Source organism: Neovison vison, chromosome 1 (genome assembly GCF_020171115.1).
Source record: "Neovison vison isolate M4711 chromosome 1, ASM_NN_V1, whole genome shotgun sequence".
In the NCBI taxonomy this organism is placed as follows: domain Eukaryota; kingdom Metazoa; phylum Chordata; class Mammalia; order Carnivora; family Mustelidae; genus Neogale; species Neogale vison.
Genome location: NC_058091.1, coordinates 50,080,922 through 50,093,745, shown reverse-complemented (window position 1 = coordinate 50,093,745; position 12,824 = coordinate 50,080,922). Strand labels below are relative to the sequence as shown.

General features: G+C 32.6%; 1 protein-coding gene across 4 annotated transcripts in view; it reads right to left on the bottom strand.

The window, feature by feature from the left end:
• Nucleotides 1-12,824, bottom strand: part of LOC122905214 (pleckstrin homology domain interacting protein) — a 134,521-nt gene that overhangs the window by 60,976 nt on the left and 60,721 nt on the right. For all 4 annotated transcript variants that reach the window (XM_044246892.1, XM_044246881.1, XM_044246900.1 and 1 more), the window contains exons 16-17: nucleotides 1,369-1,497; nucleotides 4-229 (exon numbers count right to left, since the gene is read on the bottom strand). In XM_044246892.1, the coding sequence (XP_044102827.1) occupies nucleotides 4-229; nucleotides 1,369-1,497 (355 nt within the window). The remainder of the gene's footprint in view (nucleotides 1-3; nucleotides 230-1,368; nucleotides 1,498-12,824) is intronic.

The following is a 12,824-nucleotide window of genomic DNA, read 5'->3' as shown; positions in this document are numbered from 1 at the left end:
TACCTGAGGAAGTTACTCCCATTTGAGGGATAAGTTGCTCCTCCCTGCAATTTTCACGACCAGGAACTAATCTCTGATATCTTGATGGATGAGGATTACCATCAACATCAACCAAAAAAGGGGGAGGCATGAGATGAGGTGCTTGCTGAGTCTGTTCATCTAATACAAAGTTGTTGGCATCACGAATAAGGGGCCGATAATCACTATGAAAGAACATCTGATCTGCTATCTATAAAAAAAAGGTCCACAAAGATTGGAAAAATAAAAATTTATCATTATCAATTTCTAATGGAAGGCAATGTCTTAATGTAAATCATGGTATTAAGCAACAACATAAAACAATACTTTTTCTTGAGTTAATGGTAAGTCTTTATTATACTTCTACATTAAATTTTATGACCAGAAAAGCAGCTACTTTGAATTTTCTCTGGAAGAAGGAAAAGACTGTATACATAAAACACTAACATGATAAAGTTGTGTAATTTCAAATTAAATGTTAAAATCAAATCTAGGTATAAATCACTCAGCAGTACTTCTACTTTCATTGAGCTACCATGAATTATCTTATTTTTTAAACTATTAAACATAGTAATTACCTGTTTTAGCATTTTGCAAAAGGAAATCACTCAATGAATTTATTCTTTGAATTAAACTCTAATGAAGTCATTTATACAATTTAAGAAAACCTTTAAGTATACAATAAATGTTGACACAAAAATTAAATCATGGCATGATTTTCCAAGAGTTGATAAGCATTTTCTCTAGATTTTTTGAAATAACACAAAATTATTAATATGAACTCAAGCCTGACAAATCCATAGCTTCAAAATTTTATTGATTTGGAATTCTACGAACTATTCAATTTTTAGGTCTTTTAATCACTAAGATAAGCTCTTTAATATTTAAAAATATTAGCTACCATCAGCAGGCAATGTATTTTTGAGAACCTCATGAAAGCCACAGATTTATACCCCAGGTAAGTGCACTTTATCCATATAAATAAAACATTTCACATAATTTCAGAGTCTCTCTATGGACAAGTTCTCCCATCCTGGCTTCAGATTTACTTATCTAGACTGCTCGTGCAGGCTACATAGAGTTATTCCTTCTGAAATGTAAAGATGGTTAAATAAGATCTAATTATTAACTAATGTCTACTACAGAGAATAGGAACTTAACAACTGCAGTGTTCACCCTCCTCTCTAAAACTTAAGTCTCTAGAATACTTAAAATATTATTGATTCTTCAAGCTTGAGGCTGAAAGCATAACAATGCTCATCTACTCCTGAAATACACCTCCTAAACATCCATGGATTTAAAACAAAATAACCAGGAAAAAATAAAAGATACAGAATCATCATACACTACCTTGTCATATTTACTACTGGAGCCAAAGCCAAAAATAAGAAGATGTCCATGAGAGTCTGTGCATGCAAAATGCTGACCATCAGGAGAGCATTTGCAGTCAAACACTGCACCATGTCCTTGGCCTTCAATCTGAAATATATTTAACCAACAATCAAAAAGTTGCTATTAAAATATAAAGAAGTGGTCACTACCATTACTACAAATTTTATGATTAAAGAGATGCAGAAGTATACATCCCAATGGAGTGAAGATTAAGTATAACAGAGTACAGTAACAAAATTTGTGAATATCATGAAAAGTGCCAGATTAATAGCCTTGAAAAACAAAGTGTTCTCTTTATGCACACACAGACCAGACACAATTCAGGAAATAAAACATCAATTTCCCCCACCCATAGAATTCTGCTTCAAGTCTTTAAGCCACATTTACAATGTAATTGCACCTTACATTCCATTTTATCTGCATTTAATCAAGCCCTTTCAGCAAAGGCTGACAATGTGTCATAACTGCAGCGATTTTTTTTGTTGTTTGTTTGTTTTGTTAACTCTTGGAAGTAGTAGCCAGAGATTATTGCTCACAAGACACTAAATCTTTTTCTTTTTGGTAATAAATTCCCTTGATGGCCTGACTTGTCTTTTAAATGGTGAATTTCAAAGGTTAAAGAAAAGGTTTTTTTTACCTGATAATTGTTTTCTGTTTTCCAGTTCCATTAATCCAGAACGAATGGGTTTCTCCCTGCAACCTGTCAATCAAACAGAGGTGGCCAATCACCACTCTGAATTTTTTTTGCTCTCAGTGCTTCTTCAGACTATGTTCCAGTTGAAACTTCTTTAGCAGTGTTCTGAAAGAGGTAAAAGTTCTAACCTATCTAAAGCACATCTAGGGACTGAATTTCAGAAAACAACTAAAATAGGGAGTTGACCTCCCTAACAAATAACAACTAAGGATGATTTTCAACAAATGCGATTGGATTTCTGGATTAGCAGAATCGGAACGCACACACATTATCAGGTAAGAAATACCTCCTCTCTGTTCCGGTATCCACTGATCTAGAACAACTGAATTTTACTAGCAATATCCCAATATTTCAGGAAATGCTTAGAAAAGAGAGAAGTGGTAATTTTCTTTCTTTAGTGTTAAAAATATAGCGTAGGAATGGATGTGCAGTTCACCATATATGGAAGTGAAATTAAAATTTAGAAGAATAGTTGATTTCTCAAAGAAAGTTTGCATTTTGGTCAAAAGAAACTATCACTCTAAAAGAAAGGGTTCTGCCCAAGAAGTTAATATAGTACCACAAATTGACTCAAAAAGAAACTAGTTTCTCTTTAGAGCTTGCTGAAAAGAAGTAAAGAGTGCACTGGTGTTTATTAATGTATTTTGTATAGTGATAATGGAAATGAAATAACTCTCCTTAAAATTAATCATATGAAAGAAAATCAATAAACTTATCTAATGACTAATATACCTAGAGATTAACCATACAGCAAGAAAATGAATAGTAAGTGAAACAGGATCATTTTTTGGTTGTGAAGAAAGTTGGAGGAAAAGACAGCAGACAAAGAGAACTGATTCCTTGAGTCTATGTTAAAACTATTCAACAAATGAGAAAGAATAGAACTACTTCTCCAAATTAGCATATGAGCATTAGTAAACACATATATCTTAGTATTTGCAAAAAATGAGATACTACAAATGCAGAAATGTCAGGATTCAGGTCTCTTTTTCAATGTTTTCTAGGCAAAATAAAAAGTTACAATAACTGTTATAAATAAGTAACCACTTGAAAAAATTCGATCTCTAGATAGAATTTAACACCAAAAAAATCAAGACTTAAGAATTCAAACTTCCTTGGTTATGTGCTGTTTTTATTTATTTCAGTTCAAAATTTCACAAAAGATGAAAAACAAAAAGCAACAACTTTAAAACTACTCTAATATAATAAAAGCTTCCAGAAATGTAATACTATTGTTATAAGCCTATGTTTACAATTCTAAGTACACAACAGAACAGAGGAAGAGATCTAGAAGTCTATGGGGCACCTGAGTGGATCAGTGGGTTAAGCCTCTGCCTTCAGCTCAGGTCATGATCCCAGGGTCCTGGGATCAAGCCCCACATCCGGCTCTCTGATCAGCAGAAAGCCTGCTTCCCATTCCCCCCCCGAACCCCCCTTTGCCTCTCTGCCTACTTGTGATCTTTCTCTTTCTCCCTCTCTGTCAAATAAATAAATAAATAAATAAAACTTTAAAAAAAAGAAGTCTGACACAGCAACGGCAAAGGATATTTGATATACGTTCACAAGCATGGTATCCTTCACATGATGTTTAGGCAACCTTGCTCTGTATGTTTTCCTTTTTTAAATTTTTTTTTGGTGAGGTGGGCTGTATAAGGATCAATCAATCCTATTTCTATGCTACCTACCAACGTTGCCAAATTTACAGTTAGAAGATCTGTAAAAGAATACTTTGGAGATGTGGAACTTACAAAACTCTAAAAACGCAAAGAAAAAGTATCAATCCTATTGAAGATCATGGGGTTTCCTATATAATACATGACATGAATATGGCTGGGCAGTATCAACTTTCTTGGTATAAGGCATCTGTATAACTTCAAAGGGACTTTTATGTAAACAAATAAAAGTTTATTCCCACAACATCAGAAAAAAGTAAAAGCACATTATTTGGCTTAACTATTATTCATTAAGGAGGCATTAAAAGAGTCTACTTATGAATCAATCAGAAAAGCTGTCCATAATCTAATTAATTAAAATGTCAAATTTATCTTTAGTAATGGTTCCTCCAATAATAAGCACATAACCATAAAATGTAGACTAGGCTTTCCAGCTAATACAAAGGAGGAAAATATTTTATTTCCCCTATATAACTAAATATACTGTAACCATTTTTATGATTATGCTGCAATTAAGGTAAGCCAAACAAAAAAGTTAAGTACTTCTCTCTGAAAATGATTTCATTTTCTTAAATCAGGCTTAAAGTATATAGAATTCCCAAAGAAAAAAAATTTAATCATGAAGGCACTATTATTCATGTATAACTAAAAAACAATGCATCTTATATTAAAAAACCCGAAGGATTAAGGGGGGCCTGGGTGGCTTGGTCAGTTAAGTGTCTGACTCTTGGTTTCGGCTCAGGTCATGATCTCAGGGTCCTGAGATCAAGCCATGTGTCTGGCTCAGTCCTCAGAATGAAGTCTGCTTTTCCCTCTCTCTCTAGCTCTCTCTCCCTGGCTCCTCTGGCTCTCTCTCTCTCACTCTCCCAAATAAATAAATGAAATGGAAAAAAACAAACAAACAAAACCAAAAGGGTGAAATATCTTCTCTATCCATACTGGAATTATATGGGCCTATGATAAAATTTAATGTACTGCTTAACCCAAGAATAAGTCAACATAAAATTTAATATTGTATACAACTGATGCCAGTATTTAATGTATGCTGTAGAAAATTAAACAGAAAGAAAGGAATAATAATGACTAATTGTCCAAGTGAATTTTAGATGAATTACCTCTCATAAAATCAAGCATACTTAAACATTAAGTATGTTTAACATACTTAAACATTACATTAAACATATGTAAATACAGACCACACAATAAAATTCATACACATTAAATCACAATAAGGAAAGCTGAGAAAATCCAGGCTGTGGTATTTACCAATAAATGCAAAAATTTCAAAGAGAATAGAGGTTAAGATAAAAAATTTATTCAGCAATAATGACATAGAAGTTATTTTGTTTTTAAAGCAAGAGATGAAAGGAATAGACAAGTTAAAATAATAATTACTCTGTAGGAAAGTCTCATACTGACTAAAGAATTCTAGAAATATTTCCAAGAAATGAGTAGTACAATCTTATTAATTTAGAGATTTATAATGAATTTGAAAAAATACAAAAAAAGCTTTGAAGATGTCCTATTTAATGAAGTATGCTAGCACCTTTTTCAGGGCTGAATACTATCCACAACTTCTAATGTAATTTTTGAGAAGCAGAAAGATGAATACTTAAAGATGAATAATTAAATGAGGCTTTTGACCCAAGAGACTTCTCTAGTAATGGGCAAATCACCTAATCTCTCTGTGAAATGACAGAGATAATTTAAACGATCACGAGAGTCGTACCTAGTCCTAAAATTCTAACATCTGATACTCAAAGCAAGACTTTTTGGAAGAATTAGACAAATCTGGAAATGAGATATGCTAGAAGTACTAGAATACAGACTAAAATGACAGGTTCTAAATTATATCAATCATGAGGATCATACATACAGGTGAATATGAGAAGTATGTTGTCCTAGAGAGACTCAACACAAATCAGGAACATGGACTATCTTAACCAGAATCATCCTGTTAAGGAATTATTCCATGTCTATAACCAAGGTCAATTTTTTGGTCTCATTTTTCTTTTTTTTTTTTAAAGATTTTATTTATTGGAGGGAGAGCGAGCACAACCAGGGAGGAGGGTGGAGGGGGAAAGGGAGAAGCAGACTCCCCGCTGAGCAGAGAGCCCAATGCAGGGCCTGATCCCAGAACCCTGGCACCATGACCTGAGTTGAAGGCAGTGGTATATTTTTAAAAATGAATGAGACTGGTGCGCCTGGGTGGTTGGTTAACAATTGGTTAGGCATCCAACTCTTGATTTTGGCTCAGGTCCTAGTCTCAGGGTTGTGAGACTGAGCCCCACCTACAGCTCTGTACTCAGGAGGGAGTCTGCCTGAGATTCTCCCTCTCTCTCTGCCCCTCTCCTGGCTAGCACACACACATGAACTCTCTCTACATAAATAAAAATCTTAAAACAAACAAACAAAAAACCAAAACCCACTATTTAGAAGGGAGCATCTTACCTAGAAATTGAAAATTATGAATATATTTTTTTAAGATTTTATTTTTTTGAGTGAGCGCAAAGAAGGAGAGGGAGCTCAACTCTGCTGAGCAGAGAGCTGGATAAGGAACTCCATATCCCAGGAACCTGAGATCATGACTTAAGGTGAAGGTAGATACTTAATTGACTAAGCCACCCAAGTGCCCCAAATTATTAATCCTTTAAGTACCCTAACAATTCTGTGATATAGACTCATATCCCAAGAATAAAATAGCTGGGAAATGGAATTTATGCTAAGAAATACCCTTATAAAATCCTTATGTATAAAGATCTTTTAAAGTTTATCTACCTGGGGAGAAATAAACTTAATTAAGAAAGTACACTAGAGGGGCACCTGGGTGGCTCAGTGGGTTAAAGCCTCTGCCTTCGGCTCAGGTCATGATCCCAGGGTCCTGGGATCGAGCCCTGCATCGGGCTCTCTGCGAAGCAGTGAGCCTGCTTCCCTTCCTCTTTCTCTGCCTGCCTCTCTACCTACTTGTGATCTCTGTCTGTCAAGTAAATAAATAAAATCTTTAAACAAAAAGAAAGTACACTAGATAACTGAAGACAGACACTGTCATACATATGATTAAAATACGCTTTTGCCACTTTCTAATCATTATGATAGTTACAACTGAAACAAAAAATATATCTTATGAGAAGTTATCCACACTCTAATAGTCTGGGTGTCATCAAATTACTTTAAAAGGCCATTAGTAAATGAATGTTTCCTTTAATACTGAAGATGCTTTAATTTATAATTAACATTATTACATATGAATTAAAGATAGCTATTTAAGTAGTGCCAAGATAAGTAAATTTGTGTAAAAAAGGAACCTGCTGGCTTGATAGAACCAACAGATACATATAAGTGGTTCTGAAGAATCAACTCTAATTTTCATCAAAAGAACATTTTATTATCAAAATAAGTAACTCATCTTCGAATTTAACCACATTCTGTTTAACCATATTTTAATTTCACTGAGGGCTGCAACATTACTAATCAATCCTCCTTGTAATCTATTCTCATTCTTTGTCCCCTGACATGGTACTAGCATGGTACCTTTCTAATATATTCTCTAGAGATTTTCTTCTTGTCTTCATTTGCTAAATATGACTACTTCTAAAAGTTTAGTTTTAAGCCCTCCACACTGCTCTTTCTCCATGAGGTAAACAGCATTCTACCTGGAAGACTTCAACATCTCCCTTCATTCCTAGCTCCTCTAAGTATTCTGTCTCCAAGTGTTGCCTGGCCATTTCCACACAGGTCGTCCAACACTACATCACAATAAACACATCAAGACAAACTAAAAAAAAATCAGTTTTCCTCTGTATCATTCATATTTCCATCAATATTTTTTTAATACAACACTCTCCACACATTACTTTAATCAGTGTAATTTCAATTATTAAATCTTCTGTCATAATCCAGCCCTAATCCTTCTATCAGTCACAAAATACCAAGTCAAACACACATATTTTTCTTTCACAAATCTCCTACCACCCTAGGTAGGATTGTGATTTCACTGATAAAAGTGTTATTCCCCATCTTACTCAACTTTGTACCTGAAATACTACTGCTGGCAATTAAACTTACTCCCTTCTTTCTAAAATATAAATATAATTTACCAAAAATCCCACTATGTTAACTATTCTTTACACTAACAAGATAACATGAAGCCATTAACAATCCTCCTCAACTTATGCTTTTCATCTAATTACCCACTTTTCAAAAACTATTCCAAACATTCTAAGTTACTCTATGCACGTCTTAACATTTCTTACTTCCTTATTTATAATATTCCTCATACTTATAAAATTAAGTATCTTTCTAACTCAATTTTTTATTTTTCAAGACACAATTTTAGTTCTTCCTCCTCAACAAAACTTATTCTGACCATCTACCCTGAAGGGATCCCTCTATCTTTAGATATAGCAATTAGCCTTTCTCATATGCCATGCTATCATTGCTGGCTAACAACAAGGACCACTTCTCTTTCTTGTGGTCCCCACGTTTGTCCTTATGCACAAAACAGTCAAATATTTGTTAATTGAACTGTCTTTCACCTGTATGTTCACATTCTGCATCATTGTACAAACTTCCCTATTTAACTATCAAATCTCAAACACCCTTGCGATAGTAACTCACAGACCATGTCGAAGAACTACATAAAGTAATTCACTAAATATAATACAGGATTAAAAGATACAGAGACAAACTCACATTCATGTCAGCAAATTTTAAGATATATTTTTGATACTGAAGAAAAGAAAGAGACAGAATCTAAAGAACCCCAGAAACCTGAAAGAAAGTGATAGTAACTAGAGTTCATACTCCAGAAGACTGAAAGTAATTCCTTACGAAGAGAGGCTGAAAACGAGGATGGGAAGCATCAAAAAAATCCTTTTAACAGAGAGCAGATATATAGCATCTTGTTAGATGATGAGATATAGGGAATGAAAGAGATGGAAGGATGAAAGCAAAAAAAGGAAGGAGAGGAGAGAGGGAGAGAAAGAGAGAAAGATTTATCTTGAAATTTGGATTCACAAGAGAACACGATATGAGATTACTTATTTTGAGCTTCTCTTTCTGCCTTTCCTAGATATACGCAGCTACAATTGCCTAAAACTAAATTAGAGGTCACACTGAGAACATATTGTCAGAAGTATGCATGTGCAAAAATTCTGAGTGGTGGATTGGCAGCCTCTGCTTGTTTGGAACGTTGCAAGGAGAAATATATTGTTCTGGATTAGTGGACACTGGAACATTTTTAACAAATCTCAAGTGAAAGAAAGGTTAATTATAAAAATAAGGACAATTTTAATAAATAAAAATTGTTATTTGGAATTTACTCATGAAACAACAAAAGTAAAGCAAAACTCAAATTCTGTAAAATTTCTTTCTAGAAGGAGACATTGTACTCTTCAATTAAAATCAAAACCAGACAAGAGGCAACAAACTACAGCTTTGAGTAACTTGACAGATACAGAAAGATATGGAAAGAGAGGGAATCATAAACACAGCTAGAATAGGTACAGAGAAAAAAAAGGGAACAGGAAAGATAAACCAAAAGCGCCAGACACATGAGGAAAGCAAATAATGTGGGGTCTATAAATCCTATTCCAAACATCCTTTACTTACTATCTAATAATCAAATGGCCTAGTAACTAAGAAATTTGTAAGTCTCTTTTCAAATTATTATTCATTTAAACCTATAGTTAAAACTTAGCCATCCCATGCTTTAAGGGAAAATGGGCTATAAAACAACTTTGTATTTAAAAACATTTACGTTTATATTTAAACTCCCAAACTTGCCTACCTCTTTCAGGGAACTGGAATATTACAAAATCCTTCAAATTCAGTTCAGAGAGTTTGCATACATTTTCAAGTTATTTCTGGGAATAACTTATCTGCCTTTTAACATTTAACTGAAGTTTCAGAGCCTTTAAACTAGAGTTTAGAACAGCTCTCAAAGCTGTATTAGGCTTGCTAAACTGTATCTGGATACTTTGGAATATACTTAATATATACTATCTACCTTCAACAAAATACCTAAATATACTTTTATCTTGAATATTTAAGTTATATAAAGACTGTTCAGCTATAACATGAATAACTGACATCATTTTTAGAGGAATGTTGATAAGTAAAGCTTAAGGGCTGGAATTTATATGTGTTTTAAAAAATAATAGAACTGTCTTATTATAATCTTCTCTACAATATTCTCTTTGGTTTCATTCTCTGGTTTATCAAAAGAAGAAGAAGAAGAAGAAGAGGAGGAATAAGAAGAAAGGCTCAAGGTTTTACCTTATATACATTTCCAGCAAATGCTATTAAAAGTTTATTTTCAGATTATTTTATTTTTAGTTAAAGATGAAACAATGGTGAGGAGTATGCAAGGAACATATATTGTCTATTCCACTTTATACTGTGTTATATCATCTTACTTGTCAAATACTTCTTGTATGTAACAAAAGCAAACCCAACACCTACCCCCCCTACTGTTTTTATCATTCAGATCCTCTATTAAGAGGAAATCTAGCAGTAAAGATAAGCAAAATAACTCCATAACTTTCTCTAGAGACAATATTACTAGCAAGGTGAGAATCTATTTAGATTTTGAAGTGATATAAATTAGGGGATTATTATAAGCAAACAAGGAATTAAATCTTTATCTCAATTCTTAATCGCAAACCTTGTTTACAAATTTAGGTGGTCCTAAAATAAAGTGTCATGTTTTTAAAAGTATAAGTCAAGATCTGATACAGGAAAAAAAGAATTTGAGTATTTACCAGAATGATGAATATCAGTGCAATATTAATATATAAATGTATCATGTTTTAAATGATATATATTTAATAAATATATCAAGCTTATTAAAATTCATTTTAAAATTACTGTATATCAAACAAGGGCACTTACAAAATTTAACTTTTTACCACCTGTGAAAGGCTTTTCGATGATACAGAATTCTTGAAAATTTCTAATATTTAATTTTTGTAATAGGTAAGAAAAGAACAGTAATATGCTGAGTAACAAAATAATTATTTGTTACAGGACTTTCTTACTTCTTGCAAAGGTATTATGAATTTCAAGTGGGAAATCTAATTATTATAAAAAGAAAAACTGAGAGTAAAGCAATATTCTCAAAATATACTTGATAACCTGTATTTCAGAGGACTTATATATCAAATTTTGTTAAAAGCCTTACTTTCTGGCTGATTAATGGGGAATTCATTTATTCATGTTATAAGCTTTGATTTTAAAACTCATGAAATATTACTTAGTCTTAACAATACTTCATCTAAACTTTTACCATTTCTAGTCTAAACAGGGAGTATTCCACTAGAGTTATTTATCCTTAAATCTTCCAACGAACTATAACTAGTCCCTCTACAGAGCATTCAAAAAATATTTACTAAGTTGAAGTTATAATTACTAGTACAATTTAACATCAGGGTTTGAATTTGTACTTCTTCAACTTTTATGGTATTTTAGTAACTCAAAAAATTATTTGTTTGCTACACAGCGCCAAAGAGTTTTAACTACTATAACCAAAATTCAACATTCAGTAGAGTGGACAGTGAACTTAAGCTTCTACTACCCCCTCCAACTGTTTTTATTTTCTTAACAGCAGTGCTGGATGCTTTATCTTCCATCTGTCCATAGATAAAACAAACAACAAAATGAACAAAAAAAGCAAAGAGCAAAAAGTAGGGCACTTAGATAACTTATAAATTAGAGACAAAAAAAATCAAGCTAAATTTAAGAACTCAAAAGATCTAATCAGAATTAATACCATTATGAAGACATTTTCTCCTGGTAACATATCACTAACTAGGTAGATCTGAAGTTAGCTATACAATGGCCAACCATTAACTAGAGTTAGCATTAAGAACTCAGTAACAACAGACAAAAAAATATGGGTTTTAATTCCCAAGTCCCCAGTAACAGCTGTGTGACCTAGGTAAACCTGGGCAAAGCAATTCATCTCTGTACAGTTTCATAAAACCAGTAATAATAAAATCTACCCTGATTATATTACAAAGTTTTCATGAGACCCAAATGAAGTAATACATAGAAGTATTTTGGAAGTCATTAAAAATCTTACAAAAAATTAAAAGGAGATCCTTATTTTAATTAGATAAAGTATAGTTCATTTTCTAGTTTTTTTAAATGCAAGATATATTTTTAGTCTATGTTTTGTCTTTCTCAGTCTGAATATTCTATGGATACCATCCAGTTCCACTTACTACATAAAGTTGTTTCTTCTGCCCTTTAGAGCTTTTCTATCTCTTGTTCTTGGAACAGGAAAAAAATATCTTTATCTAAAACTCTTATTAAAACAATTTTTAAGGCAGTAATGTAACTAATCCCTTAGCTAATTTCAAAGAACACGTAATATGGCTGACTTCTATTCCTGGCTATATCACGAATTTGTGATGATCTAAAAGCAAATCAGTTCAATCTCAATGTATTCCGATTTCTAAAACATAAGGTAGAATATTAGTGTGATCAACTTACCTGATAAGGAAAAATTCACCTTTGTAGCTTAAAGGTGAAAGCAGTATTCAAGTATGAGAGAAAATTTTACCTCCACTCTACTAACACACCAATGCCTTTCAAAAATATGAAATTACTTTTAAAAAAAGTCACTAATATATGTATAGGCCACAAAATGTTTTCTTTTGAAGTTATAAAGACAAACTAATAATTTTTTTTAACAGAGATGTCCCAAGGAGCAAACCAGAAACACAAGGATAGAAAAAGAAAGAATTCTTTACCAGCATATTTAAGTATTTGCTTTTAAAAAAATCTTCCCTTATACATATATCACTAAGGAAATCCATCTGTCACTAAAAATTGTACTCCAAATAATTAAATCTTTTTTAAAAAATAAGAGTTTGACAATTTTTTTTTACCTTATATACACTAAGATATCCATAGAGACAGCCAACTTAATTCCCTCACTAATGAAAATTCTTCTTATTCCTCCCTCTAACTGATCTTAGTAATTACTTCTTACTACATAGAAGTAACTTTATTACGATTATCATCAAATATAGTATCACTTTCAT